Source organism: Bufo gargarizans, chromosome 4 (genome assembly GCF_014858855.1).
Source record: "Bufo gargarizans isolate SCDJY-AF-19 chromosome 4, ASM1485885v1, whole genome shotgun sequence".
Taxonomy (NCBI): domain Eukaryota; kingdom Metazoa; phylum Chordata; class Amphibia; order Anura; family Bufonidae; genus Bufo; species Bufo gargarizans.
In genome coordinates this window covers 482,884,887-482,908,099 of record NC_058083.1, presented here as the reverse complement: position 1 = coordinate 482,908,099, position 23,213 = coordinate 482,884,887, and the positions used below count along the sequence as shown (strand labels likewise).

At 45.9% G+C, this 23,213-nt stretch overlaps 1 protein-coding gene across 1 annotated transcript in view; it reads left to right on the top strand.

Annotated features, from left to right (window-relative positions):
• The window catches only part of COMMD1 (copper metabolism domain containing 1), a 104,429-nt gene that overhangs the window by 11,677 nt on the left and 69,539 nt on the right, over positions 1–23,213 (top strand). Inside the window, exon 2 of the mRNA XM_044291779.1 lies at positions 21,993–22,274. Coding sequence (XP_044147714.1) covers positions 21,993–22,274 — 282 coding nt within the window. The remainder of the gene's footprint in view (positions 1–21,992; positions 22,275–23,213) is intronic.

Sequence of the window (23,213 nt, the reverse complement as noted above, 5' to 3'; positions counted from 1 at the left end):
CTTAGGCACAGCTCAGTCCTATTTGAGTACATAGGGCTGGGCTGCAATACTGAGCCACCACTGTTTAATGGTCGGTACGGTGCTGTGCTTGGTGAACCCCTGAAGGATAGCTCTTCAATATTAAATACCCGAACGACCCCTTCAAGCGGCAACTAATGTTTGTAAATGGGATTCCCAGTTCTTGGATGGCGTATCCGTAGATCAGTGGGGGTCCGACTGGTGGTACCCCCTCTGATCAGAGCCATGCCCCTTCAGGCTCAGCTCTGTACTGTTCTTACAGCTTCGTCCTATTCAAGTAAATGGGACTAAGCTGTAATATCAAGCACAGCCACTACTAAAAGTACAGAGCTGGGGAAGAACGTCTCGCTGGAGCGCCGCCGTCTCTTCACACAACTGGTTGACTGGGGTGCCGAGAGTCAGTCCCCTTCTGATCTAATATGATGGCCATAATTTTAAATGATTGGGGTGACTACTAAATCAGTACACTAAACAGTCAAGAGACCAGAAAAAATCCCTTTAGAAGTCTCTACCTAATAAAGTATTGTAATAAAAATATATCTTTATTTAATTATTATTAAAACTAAAGTGTAGGGAAGAAAAAAAAAAATGTGTTTAAAATGATCAGAAAACAGTAAGGTCAAATTACCTAGTAGCTACTAGTGGTTGCTAGCGGCAACTGGGGGATTAATGTCACCTAAATCATCTGATATTGACACCAGCAGGTGCTCTATTTTATATAGATTATTCGGGTTAGATAGTGTGTGGTTAGTTAACCACTGAAATTGGCATGGGTATATTGAATACCTCTATATACTAAGGCTACTTTCACACTTGCGGCAGGACGGATCCGACAGGCTGTTCACCCTGTTGGATCCGTCCTTCCGCTATTTCGCCGTGCCGCCGGACCGCCGCTCTGTCCCCATTGACTGTAATGGGGACGGGGTGGAGCTCCGGCGCAGTACGGCAGTTCGCAATCAGAGGCCGCCGGACTAAAAAGTTGGACATGCAGGACTTTTAGTCCGGCGGCCTTTCGCCGTGCTGCGCCGGAGCTCTGCCCCCGTCCCCTTTATAGTCAATGGGAACGGAGCGGCGGCACGGCGAAATAGCAGAAGGACGGATCCAACAGGGTGAACAGCCTGTTGGATCCGTCCTGCTGCAAGTGTGAAAGTACCCTTAGGCCTCATGCACACGACAGTTTTTTTCCACGGTCCGCAAAAACGGGGTCCGTGGGTCCGTGATCCGTGACCGTTTTTTCGTCCGTGGGTCTTCCTTGATTTTTGGAGGATCCACGGACATGAAAAAAAAGTCGTTTTGGTGTCTGCCTGGCCGTGTGGAGCCAAACGGATCCGTCCTGAATTACAATGCAAGTCAATGGGGACGGATCCGTTTGATGTTGACACAATATGGTGCCATTTCAAACGGATCCGTCCTCATTGACTTTCAATGTAAAGTCTGGAGTTCTTTTATACCATCGGATTGGAGTTTTCTCCAATCCGATGGTATATTTTAACTTGAAGCGTCCCCATCACCATGGGAACGCCTCTATGTTAGAATATACTGTCGGATATGAGCTACTTCGTGAACCTCAGATCCGACAGTATATTCTAACACAGAGGCGTTCCCATGGTGATGGGGACGCTTCTAGTTAGAATACACTGCAAACTTTGTACAAGACTGCCCCCTGCTGCCTGGCAGCACCCGATCTCTTACAGGGGGATATGATAGCACAATTAACCCCTTCAGGTGCGGCACCTAAAGGGGTTAATTGTACTATCATATTCCCCTGTAAGAGATCAGGGCTGCCAGGCAGCAGGGGGCAGACCCCCCCCCCTCCCCAGTTTGAATATCGTTGGTGGCACAGTGTGCGCCCCCCATCGGGCCCCCCCTTCCTCCCTCTAATGTTAGAAATCGTTGGTGGCACAGTGTGCGCCCACCATCGCCCCCCCCTCCCTCCCTCTATTGTAATAAATCGTTGGTGGCACAGTGTGCCAACCACCATCGCCCCCCCCTCCCTCCCTCTATTGTATTAAATCGTTGGTGGCACAGTGTGCCAACCACCATCGGCCCCCCTCCCTCTATAGCAGTAACAACATTGGTGGCAGTGTGCGGCCTCCCATTCCCCCCCCCCATCATTGGTGGCAGCGGAGTTCCGATCGGAGTCCCAGTTTAATCGCTGGGGCTCCGATCGGTAACCATGGCAACCAGGACGCTACTGCAGTCCTGGTTGCCATGGTTACTTAGCAATAGTACAACAGTAGAAGATTCATACTTACCTGCTTGCTGCTGCGATGTCTGTGAACGGCCGGGAGCTCCTCCTACTGGTAAGTGAAAGGTCTGTGCGGCGCATTGCTAAAGAACTGTCACTTACCAGTAGGAGGAGCTCCCGGCCGATCACAGACATCGCAGCAGCAAGCAGGTAAGTATGAATCTTATACTGTTGTACTATTGCTAAGTAACCATGGCAACCAGGGCTGCAGTAGCTTCCTGGTTGCCATGGTTACCGATCGGAGCCCCAGCGATTAAACTGGGACTCCGATCGGAACTCCGCTGCCACCAATGATGGGGGGGAATGGGAGGCCGCACACTGCCACCAATGTTGTTACTGCTATAGAGGGAGGGGGGGCCGATGGTGGTTGGCACACTGTGCCACCAACGATTTATTACAATAGAGGGAGGGAGGGGGGGCGATGGTGGGGGCACACTGTGCCACCAACGATTTCTAACATTAGAGGGAGGAAGGGGGGGCCCGATGGGGGGCGCACACTGTGCCACCAACGATATTCAAACTGGGGAGGGGGGTCTGCCCCCTGCTGCCTGGCAGCCCTGATCTCTTACAGGGGAATATGATAGTACAATTAACCCCTTTAGGTGCCGCACCTGAAGGGGTTAATTGTGCTATCATATCCCCCTGTAAGAGATCGGGTGCTGCCAGGCAGCAGGGGGCAGTCTTGTACAAAGTTTGCAGTGTATTCTAACTAGAAGCGTCCCCATCACCATGGGAACGCTTCTGTGTTAGAATATACTGTCGGATATGAGTTTTCACGGAGTGAAAACTTAGATCAGAAAAAGCTTTTATGCAGACGGATCTTCGGATCCGTCTGTATGAAAGCAACCTACGGATCACGGACACGGATGCCAATCTTGTGTGCATCCGTGTTCTTTCACGGACCCATTGACTTGAATGGGTCCGTGAACCGTTGTCCGTCAAAAAAATAGAACAGGTCATATTTTTTTGACGGACAGGATACACGGATCACGGCCTCGGCTGCAAAACGGTGCATTTTCCGATTTTTCCACGGACCCATTGAAAGTCAATGGGTCCGCGAAAAAAAACGGAAAACGGCACAACGGCCACGGATGCACACAACGGTCGTGTGCATGAGGCCTTAGCCTGAATTGGGTGTTTGCAGAGACATGGGTTTTTGTCTTCATTAACAGTCTATTTGTGCGTGGTCTGCAGACGTTTTGCAAGCCACACACACGTATCGACTGTTCTAAGAGCCTGACACTCGCTATCAGATGTTTGGTAGTAATTCTCAAACTCTACTATAGCGCACACCTCATTTGCAGTCTATTTGCGAGTGCCTGTTTACTTTGCAGGCTACACGCTTGAATCAACTGCCCTTGGAGTGTTACATAATACTCTGCGCGCTACAGCTCAATTACAAACAATGTGGCTCGGAGATTTGTGCACTCCACCACTGTATGTCCCTTGTCTGCACCATACACACCAATTCGGGCATACCACTTCAAACATACATTGCTGGTAAGCAATCACACACATCTAACATGCTAGCCCTCAGCTATACCTGACGCTACAATTGTCCACCGAACTGTCCACCAGATGTCCTGTGGGGTAGCCTCTACCTCTACCCCCACGTCCTCTCCCTCTCCTTGGTCTACTGGTCTGTTTACGGTCACTGTCCGAGATGTCAGTCTCTGAAGTTGACAACTCGGAAATGGTGTCCTTATTAGCTGTCCTCTCTGTGAGAACACAGTATGCTTTGTTCTCTTTGAACTCTGCCAAATCTCGATTAAACTGCCGGTGTTTTCTTTCACGTAAATAATATTGGTATTTTTCCACAGTGGTCTGAAGTAATTTCTCTTTGTTTATGAAATCCGGGTCTGAAGAGAAGGACTTTGTGACTTCGATCTGATTTTCCAGCTTGTCACCTAGGCCCGCTAGGGAGGTTTTTTCCTCCTCCAATAGTAGTTTCATGAATTGTAGCGAGCTAAAGGTGGCAAGCTGTTCCCACCAGGAATTGAATCCCGTACTTCTCTGTTTAGTGACCGGGACTAAGGAAATCCTCAGACCACGTGGAACTATACCATGCTTTATATAGTATTCCAAACTCTGGACTTCCCACCAGCTAGAGATATGGTCTTTATATATTTTGTTTAACTCTTTGAAAGCTGTTTTAAACGAAGGAGTAAATTGTTTTTGGACATAACCTTTCTCTGAAAAAAACTCTTTTGCCTCATCCAACTAAGAGTCAGTATTGAAGCCACATGTCAAGAAACCCGCCATACCATAAATTGTTATAGCAAATCAGAAAAAATTGATATTCATAAATGATCACTCGCATGAGTCATAGAAAATAGTGATCGGGATTATTTAAGACTTAACTTTTACTTTTTAATATAAAATAAATTAGATACATCCCTCAAAATAACAAAGAGCTGAATACACAATGCCGTTTCCAATGCCCCACAATCAGAGGGTCCACACTTATTCAGGCAGTGTCGGACACTAGAAGGTAACAAGAGCTGGTATGCACTAGTACCCGAGATGCACGATAGAGCAAGGCGGCAGCAATAGTGTATGCTGGCACCTTATGTGCATAACAGGGAGCTGAATACACAATGCCGTTTTACGCTGCCCCAAAATTGGAGGGGGCTGTGATGAAAACGGTAACAGCTGTGTCCACACTTACTCGGACAGTGTTGAACACTAGAAGGTAACAAGAGCTGGTATGCACCAATACCCGAGATGCACAATAGAGCAAGGCGGCAGCAATAGTGTATGCCAGCACCTTATGTGCAAAATACAAACATTAATGCAGACAAGAGCATTTGACAGTGTATACATAATGCACAACGACACACAACAAAACAGAAAACGTACAATGATTTGGATGTCAGAAGGAACCGTGCAACAATACATGCACAGTTACACCCATATTATAAGGTGCACGGCGGCACCACTGAAACCCAGTGTCCTACCCTACAGATGGTGGGTTCTCCAGACACCTCCGTTCCGATGTTTCTGTTCAAGGTGGTCCAGTTCGACGGTTGAGAGTCAGTACAATGTAAAGGGATCACAGGAAGATGTTCCTTTCTATCTCTAGATGACCCTCGGGACCCTACAATAGCCCTTTTGGTCTAACCACGGGGTGTACCACTAGTTGGGCCCCCCACCGGAACCTAACCCTGGAATTGCATTCCCTATTTAGCCCTGAGAAGATCCCAACATGCACGTTTCCTAGGCAAAAAACAGTCCTCTCATCAGGGGAATATATATAATGGGCCACAAGATGTAATTTGCTTGCCGGAGATGATGTTCGCCGCCAAGCCAAATGCTGGGAGTAATACTCACCAGCTAGTACAAAAGCCACCAGGAGCAATGGCTCCCAGGTGGAGTAGAGTGCACAGATAGGTGCACGCCATACAGGGAAAGGGAGAGGAGGAACAGATGGAGAAACCCTCTCCCTTCTTGCGGTACACAAGTTGAGGCCGCGGGCATCGATGTTACCTGGTTTTGCAGGAGCCCGCCTCTCTTTTAAAGCATCGCGTCGGCATGTCCGCGCGACGTGCGCTAAGGTGACGTCAGCCGTCACAAGGTATAGAGGCGGCCTGTGCGTATCAGCATGTGTGTGCGACGTGCACTGTGATGACGTCTGCCCTCACATGGTGTAAACATGGCGATGTAGTGACGTAAGTCATCGCGAGGAGTCGAGGCGGCGCATGTGTAGGATAATCTGGCAGGATCCAAAATGCAGCATACATAGGGCGGTGCTCAGTGCGCCTGCGCCAGTGGCCAATAGTTGGAATAGGACACCGTGCAGGCGCGTCGCCTCCAATATATATGCTGTAACCTAGGATACACTGCTATTTTGCTAAGCATCACAGTTCTCACGCTAGGATGAATAGCATGTGAACAAATTCCACAGTATAGACGATATAGGCATGGGGGCACTTTCCACCAAATGCATACTGTGGACCCATATGGGACATAAAGCGGACACAATATAGATATATACGTAGTCCGTGCATACGGGCATTGATATATAAGCACCGTATGAGTGTCCATCGATGGGCAACGGGATATATGTCCATACGATGTACACCCAGACAACCCTGATATGGGTGTATATTAATTAAATAATGGTATTTGGGGTGGTTTGATATTTTAATTTCTTGACCGTGGCTAAAAGAGTGACCCAAATGAGAATGGTGGGCACCATAAAAGGTGGAGTCTATTCCACCAATTTATAGAGGGGGATTCCTCATTGGGACAGACACTACAAGAAGCAGCCGAAATGGAGCTGTTCATTCAAGCCTCTGGGGGATACTGTATCGAGTTGAAATGTCCAGCGTGCTTCATGCTGTAATAGGAGGCGGTCCCAATAGGAGTTCATCAGAAGTGCAGCCATATTGTTTTCAAAGTGACTTTTCAAGAACTGATGATGAATGATCATGCAGTCATCTGTGTTTGGAAAGCTTTGTCTTGGCCGAAGTAATGAGGCTGCCCAATTTGCCCGATGCCAATGTGATTTCTGCGTGTAGCTTACCAGTCAGGAACCTGGTTAGAGTATGGAAATAAGTGCTCATAAAATGCTCCCAGCGCCCTCTTCCAACTCCCTGGCTCTATTCACTGGTCTTACAGGTACCACCTGTCAACTTCTGAAAAGATGGGGTCATGTTCACTGCTGCAAGGGTGTCCCCAAGCGTCATATGGCCTCAAGTGATGTGTCCTCAAGTGGCACGTCACTGCTGGGTCACTTGCCGTTTGAGGACACCCTTGAGGCCCGCTTGAGGCTGCTGCAGTGCACACAAGCACGTCCTGCAAAGGCTGCCAGGCGGAGACTGGAAGACCAGCGAGGGAGCCAGAACAGAGCGATGGGGAGCAGGTGTATAGTTTTTCCCATTGGTTAAGCTGACTGGTTGCATATTACCTTTTTTTCTTATATCACTCCTAGAAAACAGCGGGATGTATTACATTCATCAATTTTCCAGTAACACGTACCTTCGGCTTGGTAGAACATTTACCAATCTGATCGGGGAGGGCTCGCCAGACAGAGGAAAAATCCAACCGGTCTCCATCATTTTTCCTCGGATTTCAGAAGCGCTATCGTGTCTGACAGCCCCGAAATATGAAATATTAATCAGGTCCTGAATCCCACTGGGGACAAGGACTCTTGTGAGTGATTGTCATCCGTGTAGAGAGCTGCAGAATATATTACTGCCGTGACTACTGTTATTACAGGGGACAGGGGCAGAGCTGTAGTTACTGTAAGGAACATGTGGAGCTGAATGTTGGGGGTGACATTGACTGCTCCTGGACGAACTGCAGTGACCGCCGATAACGGGGTTGCACATTATGTTGGTGCTATATAAATGAGATGCAATACAGCCAGAGTGTTATAAGACTTATTTTGTAGGAGCATATCCCACCTAGATGAGAACATTTTAACCCCCCTCCATTTTGGTTACTATATAGTATTCGCAAAAAAAACCCATAAGACATCAGTCGTATACCAGCAAGGAAAGCATATGCAACGGGGGGAGAGAATTTATTATGCCCTCATCACTAGAACATGGACGTGGTTAAAGGGCAATCCCTTTAAATGGCCTGATAAATGAATGGACACTCAGCAGTTTTCTCCTCTCCTACTTCTGACGTTGCTCATCGGTCCTCCCGCTCCTGACATCATCTTCCCGGCTGCAGCATTGACATTCCGTGCACACAGGTCACCGCTGCAGCCAATCACAGGCCTCACCAGTACACGGGAAGTCTTTGCAGAGGCCAGTGATTGGCTGCAGCGGTCACCTGTGTGCATGGAAAGTCACTGCTGCTGCGAGAAAAACAAAAGAACAGCGGCGAGGACCAGAGCTCAGTGCAGGAAGAAGCGGAGGAAAGAACTGTTGAGTATGCATTCATTTGTTATTTTAGGCTATTTACAGGGGTTGCCTGAGTTTTTATTTAACTTGGACAACCCCTCTCATTAATACATCTATCCACACCCATTTCCAAAACTGTAGTGAATGGTGTAAAAATGCAAAATGTCGCAAATGAAGGATCGCATGTCAAAGACCCATTGTAGGACTAATAAGTGTAAAGTAAAGAATTAAAGGTTTTTTTTGTTGTTTTTTTTTTTTTTAAACTCCTCCACCTATTTAGTATCGCCGCATCCATAACAACCCAAATTATAAAATGATGACCTAATTTATCCTGCACAGTGAACGCTTTAAAAAAACTAAAACTAAATACAAAGCAACCAACATTATACCAGTGAAAACTACAAGTCACCCCACCAATATCAAGCCCCCACTCAGTTCTGTAGAAAGAAAAATAAAAAGAGTTATGGGTCTTGGGAAGCGGCGATACTAAAACTTTTTCTTTGTTTAAAATTAAAAAAGGTGCAAAAGTAGTAAGACGTCAAAATAAAACAAACCCTATATGTGTTTGGTATCGCTGTAATCGTACTGACGCAGAGAATAACGGTATTAAGTTATTTATGCCGCAAAGTGAAGTTTGCTAAATTTACAACGTAAAAAGACAGCAGTATTGCTGTTTTTTTTTCTCATTCTCCCCAGAAAGCGTTAATAAAAGTTAATCGATGATTATGTGGGTTCCCGAAAAAGGTGCAGATGGCCGGCAACTCTGGCACATTTGCTAGTCAAATCTCTGCAGTGTGGGTGGTTGCTGTATAGGTTGTTTGACTTCAGCAGATGGCATTTATCATGTAGAGCAAGTTAATGCAAGTCACTTCCTAAGTAGGGTTGAGCAAACCCAAACTGTAAAGTTCGGGTTCGAACCGAACTTTAGGATTTTTGGACCCCGGACCCGAACTTTTCAGAGTTTGGGTTCGAGTTCGGCGATTTAATGGCGCTTTTTGAAAGGCTGAAGAGCAGCCAATCAACAAGCGTTTAACTCGTGTGCCCTTAGAAGCCATCACAGCCATGCCTACTAATGGCATGGCTGTGATTGGCCAGTTCAGCATGTGACCCAGCCTCTATATAAGCTGGAGTCCCGTAGCGCCGCACGTCACTCTGCTCTTACTAGTGTAGGGATAGGATGCTGCTGCTGTGAGGGAGAGAATAGGAAAGAATCTATCTGTTATCAGAATTTGTTGTTAACTCTGCGATCTACAGCGATTTTTATTAAAAAAATTTATGTGCGTGCAATGCAACATTTTTGTAACCTGCCCTGGGCCCAGTGACACAGAAAAAGAAGTTTTATCCGTCTGTTAGTTAGGTGGGTATCGGTGGCTATTTTGTGCAAGTTCAGTGCACCAGCACAGCATATGTGCCAGGGACAATAATTTAATCCTGTTCTTTTAGTTAAGTTCAGTGGGCAACATATACCCATTTTTAAGTGCACCTGCACTGCATATGTGCCAGGGGAAGAGAAAATAATATAAGTAATCCGTCTATGAGTTCAGGGACCCAGGGGGTGACATATTCACATTTCTTTCTGTAAAGTACAATCCAAGTAAATCCATCTGTTAGATTCTGTGAGGACACATTTTCTATTTATTTTTTTGCTAAAAAGTACATTTGCGCCCTGCACTGCATTTGTGATGCTGAAAGAAAATCAGTTAAATCCATCTGTTTAATTGTGGGTGAAAAAATCATATATTTTTTTTCCATAAAGTACCTTTGCAGACTTTGCTGCATTTTTGACAGTCCAATACAACCAGTCAATACTGCTGTTACATTTTTGGTTGACAAATTAACATTTTTTTGTGACCGTGAAGTAATTGTATAAAATTCGCCTGTCACACTGTTGTGTGACCTCAATACATGTTTCCTCTTTATGACACCGGCACAGCCTTACTATCAGTGAACTTAATTGTTGACTATTGGCGGTTGCATTGTCGCCTGACATAAACCATCTGTTAGTTTGGTGGGTGAACACAAAGAAGGAGGAGAGCGTCAAATAAGGGACGTGGCCCCGGTCGTGGTGCTGCTGGTGGAGCTCCTGTTGCAGGGAGAGGATGTGGTAGATCTGTGCCAGCTACACGCACAAGTGAAACACCTTCCTCAGGTGCGAGTAGGCGGCATAACCTTCAGCGTTATTTGGTCGGGCCGAATGCAGCTCTACGAATGGTGAGGCCAGAACAAGTACAGGCGATAGTAAATTGGGTTGCTGACAGGGCCTCCAGTTCCCTCACATTGTCTCCCACCCAGTCTCCTGCTGAAAGATCAGAGTTGGCACCTGCAGCCCATGGCCATCTGTCTTTCACCCCCTTGCAAATCAGCCAAGAAGTCTGAGCCCCCAGTCATGGAGCCGTCTCTTCTGCTTTTTGATGACTCTGCTGGCAGGGTTTCCCAGGGCCATCCACATAGCCCTGCCCCAGAAGTGGAAGAGATTGAGTGCACCGATGGCCAACCACTTATCTTTCAAGATGAGTACATGGGAAGACCACCGCAGCACGTCTCTGATGATGACGAAACACAGGTGCCAACTGCTGCGACTTTCTGCAGACTGACAAGGAGGGCAGGGGTGAAGAGTGGGTGGAAGATGATGTGGAGGATGTTGAGGTACTAGACCCCACATGGAATCAAGGTCATGCGAGTGACGTGTGCAGTTTGGAGGAAAAGGGGGGTCGGACAGAGACACCAGCACAGCAAAAGAGGGAGCAGGGTGCAAAAGCATCTGTTACATTCTCAGGTGACATTTTACTTTTTTTGCCGTATACAAACCCCTGCTCTGCATAGGCGACGGGGAACTAATTTTTGTAAAATCGTCTGTTCAATTGGTGGGTGACATGAACCCAGTTTTGCCATGAATAGACCCCTGCTCTGCATAGGTGACAGGGACCAAAGTTTTTAAAAATAGTCTGTTCCATTAGTGGGTGACATTAACCCAATTTTGCCAATGAAAAACCCCTTCTCTGCATAGGTGACAGGGACTTAAATTTCTACAATTGGTCTTTAATTGATGCGCGCCCCCTTCTTCCATTGGATCCTTCCGCTTTAACAACTTGTCCCACATTTCCACTTGATCACGTTTCAGCCATTGACCTCCCTTGGATGTGGTAGCCCTTTCTCACGCTCCCTCTCCGGCATGGAACCCTGATTCCCCGTTACCCGTGATCAACATGGTAGGCGCAGAAAAGAACATTGAAAGTTGATAGAGAAGATATCCAATTGGATGGTGGACGTCACAGAGACGTGCGATCAGGCAGAAGTTATCTAGCGTCAACAAAGCGGCAGCAGGGCCTCCCCTGTCTAACGTTTCCAAATCCAAAATACCCCCGTGACATTCCCTATAATTTTTTATTAATCATTCCAATAACAGGGCATCTTAAGTGTACTGTATTGTTATTTATCGTCACTACCTCCCCCTCCTTTACTTGGATGCTTCTGCTTTAACAACTTGTCCCACATTTCCCTTGGATGTGGTCTCTCTTTTTCACGCTCCCTCTCTGGCGTGGAACCCTGATTCCCCGTTACCCGTAATCACCATGGTAGGCGCATAAAAGAACATCGAAAGTTGATAGAGCAGATATCCAATTCGATTGTGAACATCACGGTGACGTGCGACATGGTGGAGCAGTATGTGTGCACACGCCTACACGTACTGACTAATGGGTCTGCCCCCTTCAACTTCTGGGTCTCCAAATTGGGCACATGGCCTGAGCTTGCCCTTTACGCCTTGGAGGTGCTGGAGCGCATCCACCTGTCCACAGCCAATGTGGACAAGCTCACGTTCATTAAAATGAACCAGGCCTGGATCCCTCAGGACTTGTCCGTACCTTGTGCAGGATAGACATGTATACCGGCCTTACCCAGCCATTTTTGTACTCTAGTGCACTTTCTCTTTGTTTTATTTTTTATATTTCCAAATGTTTTGGGGTCTACTCAAATTTGAACCAAAAAAATTAATTAAATAAAAAACAAAAACCAGTGTTCGCTACCTCCTCCTCCTCCACCGCCGCTTCCACATCTACCTCCTACTTCATATGGACCTCGTCCTCCTAGATCAAGATTATTATTTTTTATTTTTAAGTATTTTATGTTATTTGAAGTAATTTCCCTATCCACATTTGTCTGCAGAGCACTTGCCATGCTCTTAACCACATGTTGCTGGCATTTGCAGCCCTCTAGCCCTTTCCATGACTTTTTTAGAGCCATTTTAGTGCTCCAAAGTTCGGGTCCTCATTGACTTCAATAGGGTTCAGGTTCAGGGTCAAGTTCGGGTCCCGAACCCGAACATCCAGGTGTCCTCTCAACTCTATTCCTAAGGCTGAGTTCACACGAGCGTGACAGATTTGGTCCGGATGCGTTCAGGGTGCGTTCAGTTAAACTCGCACCATTTTGCAAGCAAGTTCAGTCAGTTTTGGCTGCAATTGCGTTTAGTTGTTCAGTTTTTTCCGCGCGGGTGCAATGCGTTTTGATGCGTTTTTCACGCGCGTGATAAAAAACTGAAGGTTTACAAACAACATCTCCTAGCAACCATCAGTGAAAAACGCATTGCATCCGCACTTGCTTGCAGATGCAATGCGTTATTAACGCAGCCCCATTCACTTCTATGGAGCCAGGGCTGCGTGAAAAACACAGAATATAGAACATGCTGCGATTTTAAAGCATTGCAGAAGTGATGCATGAAAAAAAATGCTCATGTGCACAGCCCCATTGAAATGAATGGGTCAGGATTCAGTGCAGGTGCAATGCGTTCACCTACTGCATTGCACCCGCGCGGAAATCTCGCCCGTGTGAACTCAGCCTAAGGCTACTTTCACGCTTGCATTTGTAATTCCGGTATTAAGATCCTGCAGAGGATCTCAATACCACAATTAAACGGATCCGTTTTGATTTAGCACATCAGGATGCATCCTTTCAATTAGGATGCGTTTGTGTGAAATCAAAACGGAAAAAATGGATCCGTCACTTCATACATTGAAGGCCAGTGCGTTAGGCTTTAAAAAAAAAAAAAAAAAAACCCAGTCCCGTCACCGTTGACTTACATTGTTTTCAGTTTTTATTACCGGACACAAAATCGCCACTTGAAGCAGTTTTGTGTCCAGTCATTAAACGCAATGCTGCTGATACATCCTGTACAGATCTCTTTCCATTCAGAAGGCATGGGGACAAAACGGAACAGTTTTTTTCCTGGTATTGGGATCCTCTGCCGAATCTCAATACCGGAAAACAACAACGCAAGTGTGAAACAGGCCTTTTTGTTCTGTGATTGTCCATATTGCCTCCTTTGCAGGCTGGATTCAATTTTTCCATCACATTATACACTGCTCGTTTCCATGGTTACGACCACCCTGCAATCCCGCAGGAGTGGTCATACATACACAGTATAGGAAAAAAAACGCTGGCCACTCTAGTGGCTGGGACTGTGGGAGCGCACATAGGCACGCATGCGCAGCAGCTCCCCGTCCTGGATACTAGCCATGTATAATGTGATGAAAAATGAATCCAGCCAGCAAAGGAGGCAATATGGACAATCGCAATACATTAGTAAGTGCCTTGTATTAACTTTTTCTGCATGATAAATGCCACTTGCTGATGTGGGACAACGCCTCTTAAAAAAAAAAAAGGCTGTTGCTTTGTTATGTCACCAGATGGCAGCAGTGAGTCACAAAACTGGCCCAGGGCGGTATTTGAATGCTGAAAATGTCAATATTCTGACTAAATTGTATATAGAAGCCACAACTCCTTCATATTCCTGTAATATTACACCCGTATAACACAGTTATAGGTGACAACGTTATGGATCATGAATAAATACATCGGAATGTCACTCATTTGTGTATACGGTTAAGGCCAGGTTCACACTGCATGCCCTCCACTGGGCTTTCTGTCAGGGGAATACATGTGAATAACCTGAAACTGTATTTAAATGTAAATCCTGAGGCATCCATTCACTTCGGGGAGGCAGACGGAATACAAAGGACTTGGACACTGTTTGACCTGTTTTCCTTTGGCTTCTATCTGTTTAGCCAGACAGAATACCGTATGAATCCATTGGGGTGTACACTCACCTAAAGAATTATTAGGAACACCTGTTCTATTTCTCATTAATGCGATTATCTAGTCAACCAATCACATGGCAGTTGCTTCAATGCATGTAGGGTTGTGGTCCTGGTCAAGACAATCTCCTGAACTCCAAACTGAATGTCAGAATGGGAAAGAAAGGTGGGCTACAACAGCAGAAGACCCCACCCGGTACCACTCATCTCCACTACAAATAGGAAAAAGAGGCTACAATTTGCACGAGCTCACCCAAATTGGACTGTTGAAGACTGGAAAAATGTTGCCTGGTCCGATGAGTCTCAATTTCTGTTGAGACATTCAAATGGTAGAGTCCGAATTTGGCGTAAACAGAATGAGAACATGTATCCATCATGCCTTGTTACCACTGTGCAGGCTGGTGGTGGTGTAATGGTGTGGGGGGATGTTTTCTGGGCACACTTTAGGCCCCTTAGTGCCAATTGGCCATCGTTTAAATGCCACGGGCTACCTGAGCATTGTTTCTGACCATGTCCATCCCTTCATGACCACCATGTACCCATCCTCTGATGGCTACTTCCAGCAGGATAATGCACCATGTCACAAAGCTCGAATCATTTCAAATTGGTTTCTTGAACATGACAATGAGTTCACTGTACTAAAATGGCCCCCACAGTCACCAGATCTCAACCCAATAGAGCATCTTTGGGATGTGGTGGAACGGGAGCTTCGTGCCCTGGATGTGCATCCCTCAAATCTCCATCAACTGCAAGAGGCTATCCTATCAATATGGGCCAACATTTCTAAAGAATGCTATCAGCACCTTGTTGAATCAATGCCACGTAGAATTAAGGCAGTTCTGAAGGCAAAAGGGGGTCCAACACCGTATTAATATGGTGTTCCTAATAATTCTTTAGGTGAGTGTATGTTTGAATGCTTTTTTTGGGTGTTCAAACATATACCGCCCCCCGATGGAGAGCCCAGCGGAAGGCTAAACTCAGTGTGAACCCAACCTAAGGGTAACTGCACGAAATCAGCACCAAAACCTCATATAAATCCACACTATTTATTGCAGTTTTGGTGCATTTTTTGTGCTGTTGTGGATTTTTCTGTGAATTTTAGGATTTTCTGTTTGTTAACAAACACCTTGAGGTCTATGGGGAAAACCACTCTACAAAAGGTGTGAAATTGAAAAATGGACATGCTGTGGATTATGAAATCCGCACGGCAGGTCAATTTTTGCACAGAAGAAGAAAAGAGTATATATGAGATTTATCGAATCTCATTCACTCTGCTGGTGCTGTATTATGCTGCAGTTTCTCTGCACGAAAATCCACTCTGGGAAAAAAAACTTACATAATCGGCATTGTGTGCAGGCACCCTAAAGGGCTCATGCGCACGACCGTAGCCTGTTTTGCAGTCCGCAAATTGCGGATACCAGTCGTGTGCGTTCAGCATTTTGTGGAACAGACCGTCCTGGCCTCCATGAAAAACGGACAAGAAATAGGACATGTTCTATGTTTTTTGCGGGTGTAACAGACATACGGATGCGGTCAGTACACGGTGTGCTGCCTGCATCTTTTTCACCCTATTGAAGTGAATGGGTCCATATCTGACCCACACAAAATGCGGATCGGATGCGGAAAAAGAATACATTCATGTGCATGAGTCCTAACTGTTCAAGCGAGAGAAGTCTATTAGGACAGCGTGTCTGAGCAGGTAGTCCGTGTACTTATCTAGGTCATTCTTACGGCCTGAGCATTGCTCTTATGGAAGTGGTGCTTCAGACACTGTTCTATTTTTACATCCGAGAAACGGGGGTGAGCCTGTTCCTAGAACTGCCCCTTCAGGAAACCACAGCTCCGACTTCTACGTGTGCAGGTTTTAGTCATTTAGATATAGCTATATACGGTATATCCATAAACCCCCCTTTCCCCCTAATGTGCCATGAGCAGCTTTTAGGCCCCGCATGCACCAGGGCCCGGATGCTACATCCCCGTGATCACTTCACAGATCTCTGTGGCTAGAGGAGAGCAGTTTGTAGCCGTCCTCCTGTATTATACTAGGAAGACGTCGCAGTCATTCCTTCCAGCCTTATAAGGAGAAAATATTCGGAGATCCACGTTCCACTCAGTTTCTGTTCTCTAGATTTCTTAATCGACGTCTGGACAGTAAAACCTTATCTCAGGACATTACTTGGCAATTCAATAAAAATATAATATATATATCATTTTTTTAATCAAATTTTTAATGCACAATCTATGAGTTCTCCTTAATCTTATGTCGCCATATACTTGCTTTTTCCACTTTGGTTGTTTGCGTGCACGTTCCTTAGAAGAATCCGGCTTATTCATGAGCTCCCTCTGCCCTCCCAATAGCTGACGATTGACCGTTTTATCCTAAGGGAGAAAAGTAAGGAGAAATCTGGCAATCATTGTGGGTGGGCAGGGGAGAGGGTGCTCAGTGATGAGCCGGACTCTTCTTGGGTGCACTCTGCCAGCACTAAACTCTTAGGAGGGTCATATGTACTCCACTTTTTGGTGGGGTCCTTTTTGACTACTACATTTGTCTATGTTGCAGTACTGTTCTTTTTATAGTCTCAACTTGAGGGCTCGTGCACAGACCCGTTGAATGTTTTGCGGTCCATAAATTGCGGATCCGCAAAACGCGGATACTGGCTGTGTGCATTCCACTTTTTGCAGAAAGGACAACCCTTTATAGAACAGTCCTATCCTTGTCCATAATGTGCACAATACTAGGACATGTTCTGCGGAACGGACATAATTTTTTTTTGCGGCCCCATTAAAGTGAATGGTTCCGCATAAGTGCCGCAAAAAACTTTGAATGGACACACAAAAAAAAAAATGTTTGTGTGCTTGAGCCCTAATTGAAACTCTCCTGGATAAAAAATAAAATAAAAAACCTTTATCATCTGACAGTGTGGAAATACAAAGGCTCATTCTTCAATATGAATAGGACCTTCAGCTACGTATATTAAATTGTCATCCTGCATATTCCAGCCAGTGTTACAGCAGCTTCCGCTGCTCTGGTCCCCTCTCCTGGACCTGCCTCCTGCTGTGGCCTGCTTGCTGGCTCGGCCTCTCCTCCTGTGCCTGACCCATAGGGCGCTCCTGCTCCCTCTGGCTCTTAAGCCAATGGCTGTTACTTCTGGGGTACTTTAGGCACCTGTGGGAAGGTGCCTGAGCATAAGGTTCCTAGGTTGTGTTCCCTGCAAAGGTGTTATGATCTGTTGTCTGCCCTTGTACTGACCTCTGTCTGTTTACCATATATTGACCTTACTTGTGCCTGTTACCTGTATTGCTTCTGTGCTGCCTGCTCTGACCTCGGACTCATTCCCGTATTGCATGTACTCCCCCAGCCCTGACTTGCGCCTGACCTCTTGCTGCCCTGCATTAGTGGTTCCACACCCACTGCCATAACAGGTATATTATTAGTAATTGTTTGTGTTCCCTGGAAATATTTTATATGGAAATTTTCATTGGATTTGCTTCAGTTTTCATGTTTTTATAGCACATTATGTCTTGACCATTTTAATTTTCCAAGGTTTTATTTAACCTTCTATGACTTTTTCAACTACACAAATGATTTCACGTGTCCATAAAAAAAAAAAGTATAAAATAGATGGAATAAGCAATCCAGAACACATCTCTTATTATTATTAATTTATGTTAAAGTCCCATTACGTCCTGGACCCTGTACATGTGAAAGGGGATGTATCTACATAATATAAAGCAAAAACAGGTAGAATAAGCATGGACTAACTTACTGACGGGGTGGTACAGAGGTGGAGAGGCCCCTTCCCACCAGGTCATACAATCCTTTTCTTTTTCTCTGGAGTTACTCACTTTAGATGAAGCTTAGGTAGGGTACTGGCTCTCCTTAAAGAAACCAGCTGTGTATGGAGACTTGGTGGCGATGCTCTATGGGAAAATGATCTGCAAAGAGGTCTCTCCCCAGGAAAGAGCACCTAGTGCCACCTTTTGGAAGCGGCTTTGAGTCAAAGTCTAATTTGTTAACAATATTGTGTCTCTTTGCATATTGTTCTACCATGGAGCACTTCCAGTAAGTCTCCGTACACAACTGGTCTCTTTAAGGAAATTCAGCATCCTGCTTAAGCTGCTTCCAAGGCATCATACTCGGCCAGAATCCCTCTCCGTACTGATGAGGGGCAAGCACCCCAAACCAACTGTCTACGGACAGATATTTAGCTTGGCTATCTTCTCTTGTCATTTCCCAAGGCTTGTTAAAAAGTCAGACTGTGACTGGTAGGAAGCCACTTCCAGAAGGTGGCACTAAAGAGATGGTTCTCTTTCCTTGGGAGATTCCTCTTTGCATATCTCTTTAGTGTGCCCATCTACGGACTCTTTCTGTGCAGACTATCCTCAGGGATTTTTCTAGTTCTTAGGCTACTTTCACACTAGTGTTTTTTTAATCCTATGACAGATCTCAATAGCGGTAGAAAACGCTTCAGTTTTGTCCCCATTCATTGTCAATGGGGACAAAACTGAACTCAACGAAACGCAATGCACCAAAATGTATTCTGTTTCGTTTGGTTGCGTCCCCATCGCGGACAGAATAACGCCGCAAGCAGCTGTTTTCTGTCCGCGATGTGGTGCAGAGCAAGACTGATCCGTCCTGACACACAATGTAAGTCAATGGGGACGGATCAGTTTTCTATGACACGGTAGAAAACTGATCCGTCCCCCATTGACTTTCAGTGGTGTTCATGACGGATCCGTCATGGCTATAGAAGACATAATACAACCGTATCCGTTCATGACGGGTGCATGCGGTTGTATTATTGTAACGGAAGCGTTTTTGGCAGATCCAAGTCGCGCACCCTGCCAGCGCTGCCTTCCCTTCATTGTTTACCTGCTCGCCGTCGACAGTGCAGAGATGAGCAGTGTAATTACAAACTGTCCCATTTACTTCTATGGGACGGCTCGTTCCTATACACTTGAATATGACGACTGAGATTACACTGCTCACCGTTGCAATGTCGACGGCGAGCAGGTAAACAAAGGGAAGGGTCAATATAAATATATCGGAAAACCGCTTTAAGGGAAATGTTAAAAACATGTTAAAACATTTCTGTACAGGTCCTCTTTACAATGCACACGGCTGTCAGACACAGGAGACTTCCCTTACAAAATTATTTGTTGACCGGAAAACTTTTGTGATTCTTGTTGCTTTCATTTGGGATCATAATTGGATTTCATTGATGGAAAAATACTTGGTGGACGCACAGAAAATATTTATAGACATAATCACAGGTGCATAGCCATCAAGCAAGCATGGTTGATAATTAAATGGCTGCACACAGAAAATATTTAGCTGAAGATAATCCTGTCCGCTCTGGCACAGAACAGCTTTGGTACATTCCCCCCACTGGGCACAACAAAAGGCTTCGGTCGGAAGCTCTCAGACCAATATCTAATGGGCCGGCTGCTCCATTATTAAACACCTTCCCAACAACAAACACGGTTTGTATTAACGTTTCCTTCCTCACTCCCTGGTGACGGCCCGCGTGAAGAGGAGGATTAGGGCTGTAGAGTCTCTTAAACAGATACTTGACCTGAAAGCAGCAGGAGGGTTGGCAGCACTCCGACCCGTTCACACAGCTCACCGGTGCCCTGCGCTCAAGTCATCTCCTCAGTAGTTGAAGCATTGTGCTGTGATGCCAGTGGCCACACAATGCCGCGGCCGGTCACCCTAGCGTGCGCATACGCCGTGCCAGATTGTCATTACAACAAATCCTGGAAGCCACTTTGCCTACTGGTTACCCCTAGTGCATTAAAGGGGTTAGCCCATTCAGGTCTGCAGCTATCGATTATTTTAGTAATCAAGTATTCTACTGAATAATCCAACGATTAATCGAGTAATATGGGAAAAAAGTAATTAAAAGAACATTTTCCTTTATAAAAACTCATCAGCCCCCCTTCCCCTGCCATCAGGCTCCCCCACTCGTGCCCTCATCTTCCCCTCCAACGACACTCCACAGATCTTCCATCCTCTTCTTCACGCGATGCACTGGGACCTGACGTCACACAGTATCAGGTCATAGCGTGCGCTTACGTGCACTATACCCTGACGATCAGGAGGACAGTGCAGCGCGGTGCCAGCCGGCGGGAGACCACGGAGCGGTGAGTAATAGCAAGAACCTTACTCATGCTCCGTGGTCACATGGCACAACCGAATTCTCGATGCCAAAAATTAGCATTGAGGATTTTTTGGTGTCGAGTTACTCGATTGATTCGGGTAATCGTTTCAGCCCTACTCATGATTAGTGCCAAAAAAGCAAATCGGAGTACATGACAATATCTTTGTAATAAAGCCAGAACAAGCCCTGTACCTCACATGGATTCAGAGATCCCCCCAGTCATTGTTCCAATTGTTCTGCTAGATGTATCTGAAGCTGGCTGCTCAGGGACATGTCCTTTCTGCTGCAGCTCAGGGGAGTATGTCCTTTCTGCTGCAGCTCAGGGGAGTATGTCCTTTCTGCTGCAGCTCTCTCCCTATCTGAACTTAGGAGGCAGTTGAAGTAGAGAACTGAGCATGTGCGTCCACCTCAGCGAGACGGACAGAGAAATCGGGAAAAGAACAAACCGCAGATGGTGCTATACAGATACATTTTATTGACTAACTCACAAAATTTTTAATGACATGCAATTATTCTGTTCTGGTTTGAAAACTGCTACATATCACATTGTGGACAACCCCTTTAAGGTGGGGGGGGGGGGGGCTGTTGTTTAATTGAGCAATTGTGAACCTACAGATTATCTGGTATAGTTCTCAATTCCAAAGTGGTCCCCAAGAGATCTCTGGGAGGAACTTTCTGTCTGAACTTTCTCCTGCCTCGAGGAGCATCTTTCCGCCCTGCGCAAACAATCAAACAGACGGTGCAAGCGGCTTCCGTGTAAGGGCGCCTTCACACGCTGCAGATTTTATTGCAGAAATTGACACGATTGAAAATCTGTTCCATTCATTTGACTGGGGCGGCAGACGCATGGATTTCCGCAAGCCCCATTTAGCTGAATAGAACTGATTTTCATTTGTGGAAATTTCTGTAACAAAATCTGCAGCGCGTGAAGGCGCCTTCAATCTTCTGCTAAAATACAGAACCTTTTAGGAAAGCAAACGTCAGTAAAAATGGATTCCCTTATAATAAGTTTGTAAATAGCAGTGATATAATGCACTATTAGGCCGTCCCCCACGAAGATATATTCACTTTTCTATGCTATAGGGCTTTTTCACATGAGCGGATCCCGTGCGGGTAATCTGCTGCGTGAAAGAGTGCCAAGCCCCTTTCCGGACAGCAGAGACACGGAGCATTAACATGATAATGCTCCGTGCCTCTCTGTGATATTTTTACTGCAAAATCACAGCGAGATAAAGTTGTCAACGTGATTTTGTAGCAAAAAAAAATCACAGAGACACGGAGCGTTATCATGTTACTGCTCCGTGTCTCTGCTGTCCGGAGCGGGGCTTGGCTGTCTTTCACGCAGCGGATTCCACACACGGGATCTGCTCGTGTGAAAGAGCCCATATACCGGTACTTTTCTATGCACTTTGATATATTCACTTTTTAAATATATATATATATAATCTATTTAGAATTTCTAACATTTTGAGTTGGACAGCTGCAGGACTTCGCTGGTTATTATCTGACTTTGGGGGGGGGGGCGAACTCTTTGTCACATACCCGTATTCACACCATGTTATCATAGTTTCTGGACTTTTAATGCACTGTTCTTATCAGTCTTTCCCTTTTCTGTTTTCAGTCAATCGTATCTGCAGATATGGATGTAAACCAGATTGAAGCCTTCCTGACAGCACAGACTAAAAAACAAGGAGGGATCACCGCGGAGCAATCTCTGGTCATTGCAAAATTTTGGAAGAATCACAAGAAGAAAATTCGGGAAAGTGTCATCAACAGGAGCAGGTGGGAAAACACTCTTAAGAGCCTGAAGTGGAGGATCGATGTAAAATCGCAGTCCAGGCACACAGACCAAGGAAACAGCTCTGCCGCCATTGTAGAGATGGAGATCGGAACAAAAGGCCAGGTAAGGAGCAGGTGCTGTTATCGGCGCGGTGCACGCAGTAGGCAGGTGCGTGGACTCATTACTGTGCGGTACATACAGAAATTTAGATTTCCTAGGAAGACAGATTTGTTTGATATGACGGTGCATCCCATCTGCCTCTCTCATTTATTATCCTGGTAGTGTTTGCTTTGTACTGTTTATACTGGTATTTTACAATGCATTTATACCGCTCGTATACACTTTAATCTCCAGGTGTTCTGGTTTGTGTCCACTGTCGCTGTGCCACACTTTTACTTTGTTCCGGCTGTGCTAGCTGCTTATTTATTGCCAAGCATGGTTGGATAGATGGCGGAGGAGATAGCGGTCATCCAGCAGCTGTCTGTTATGTATTATGTGCACCACCTCACATCTGGAGCTTCTCCGCCTAGGAGCCCTTAGGAGCCCCCTTACACCTTCAGTAGCTGAGGGTCAAACATTCACACTCGGTTCTGCCGAGAGAAAATGTGATCTGAATGGGGAGAGAGGACAAAGACGCTGCCAGGTACTTATGGCGGTGCTTATGTCCTGGTAAAATACAAATATCAGGCAAAAAATTACATTAGTCTGACAGATGATCAGTGGGTTCAGCCGATGATACTCTGTGTATGGAGTCTTTACCTGGAAGTCTCTGATGTTACTAACACTTTACCTTTTACTGCTCCCTGTGGGGATATTAATCTGATAGTGTGGCCCTTGAAACAAAAAAATTGTGTAGATGAAGTAACTTGACCAGAAATGTTCTTTTGTATGTCTGTGTATGCCATAGACTTAAAGGAGTTTTTCAGATTTAATATTGATGACCTATCCTCACATGAGAGGTCCGGCGCAGCTGAGCCCGCCCCTGAGAGGTCCGGCGCAGCTGAGCCCGACCCCGAGAGGTCCGGCGCAGCTGAGCCCGACCCCGAGAGGTCCGGCGCAGCT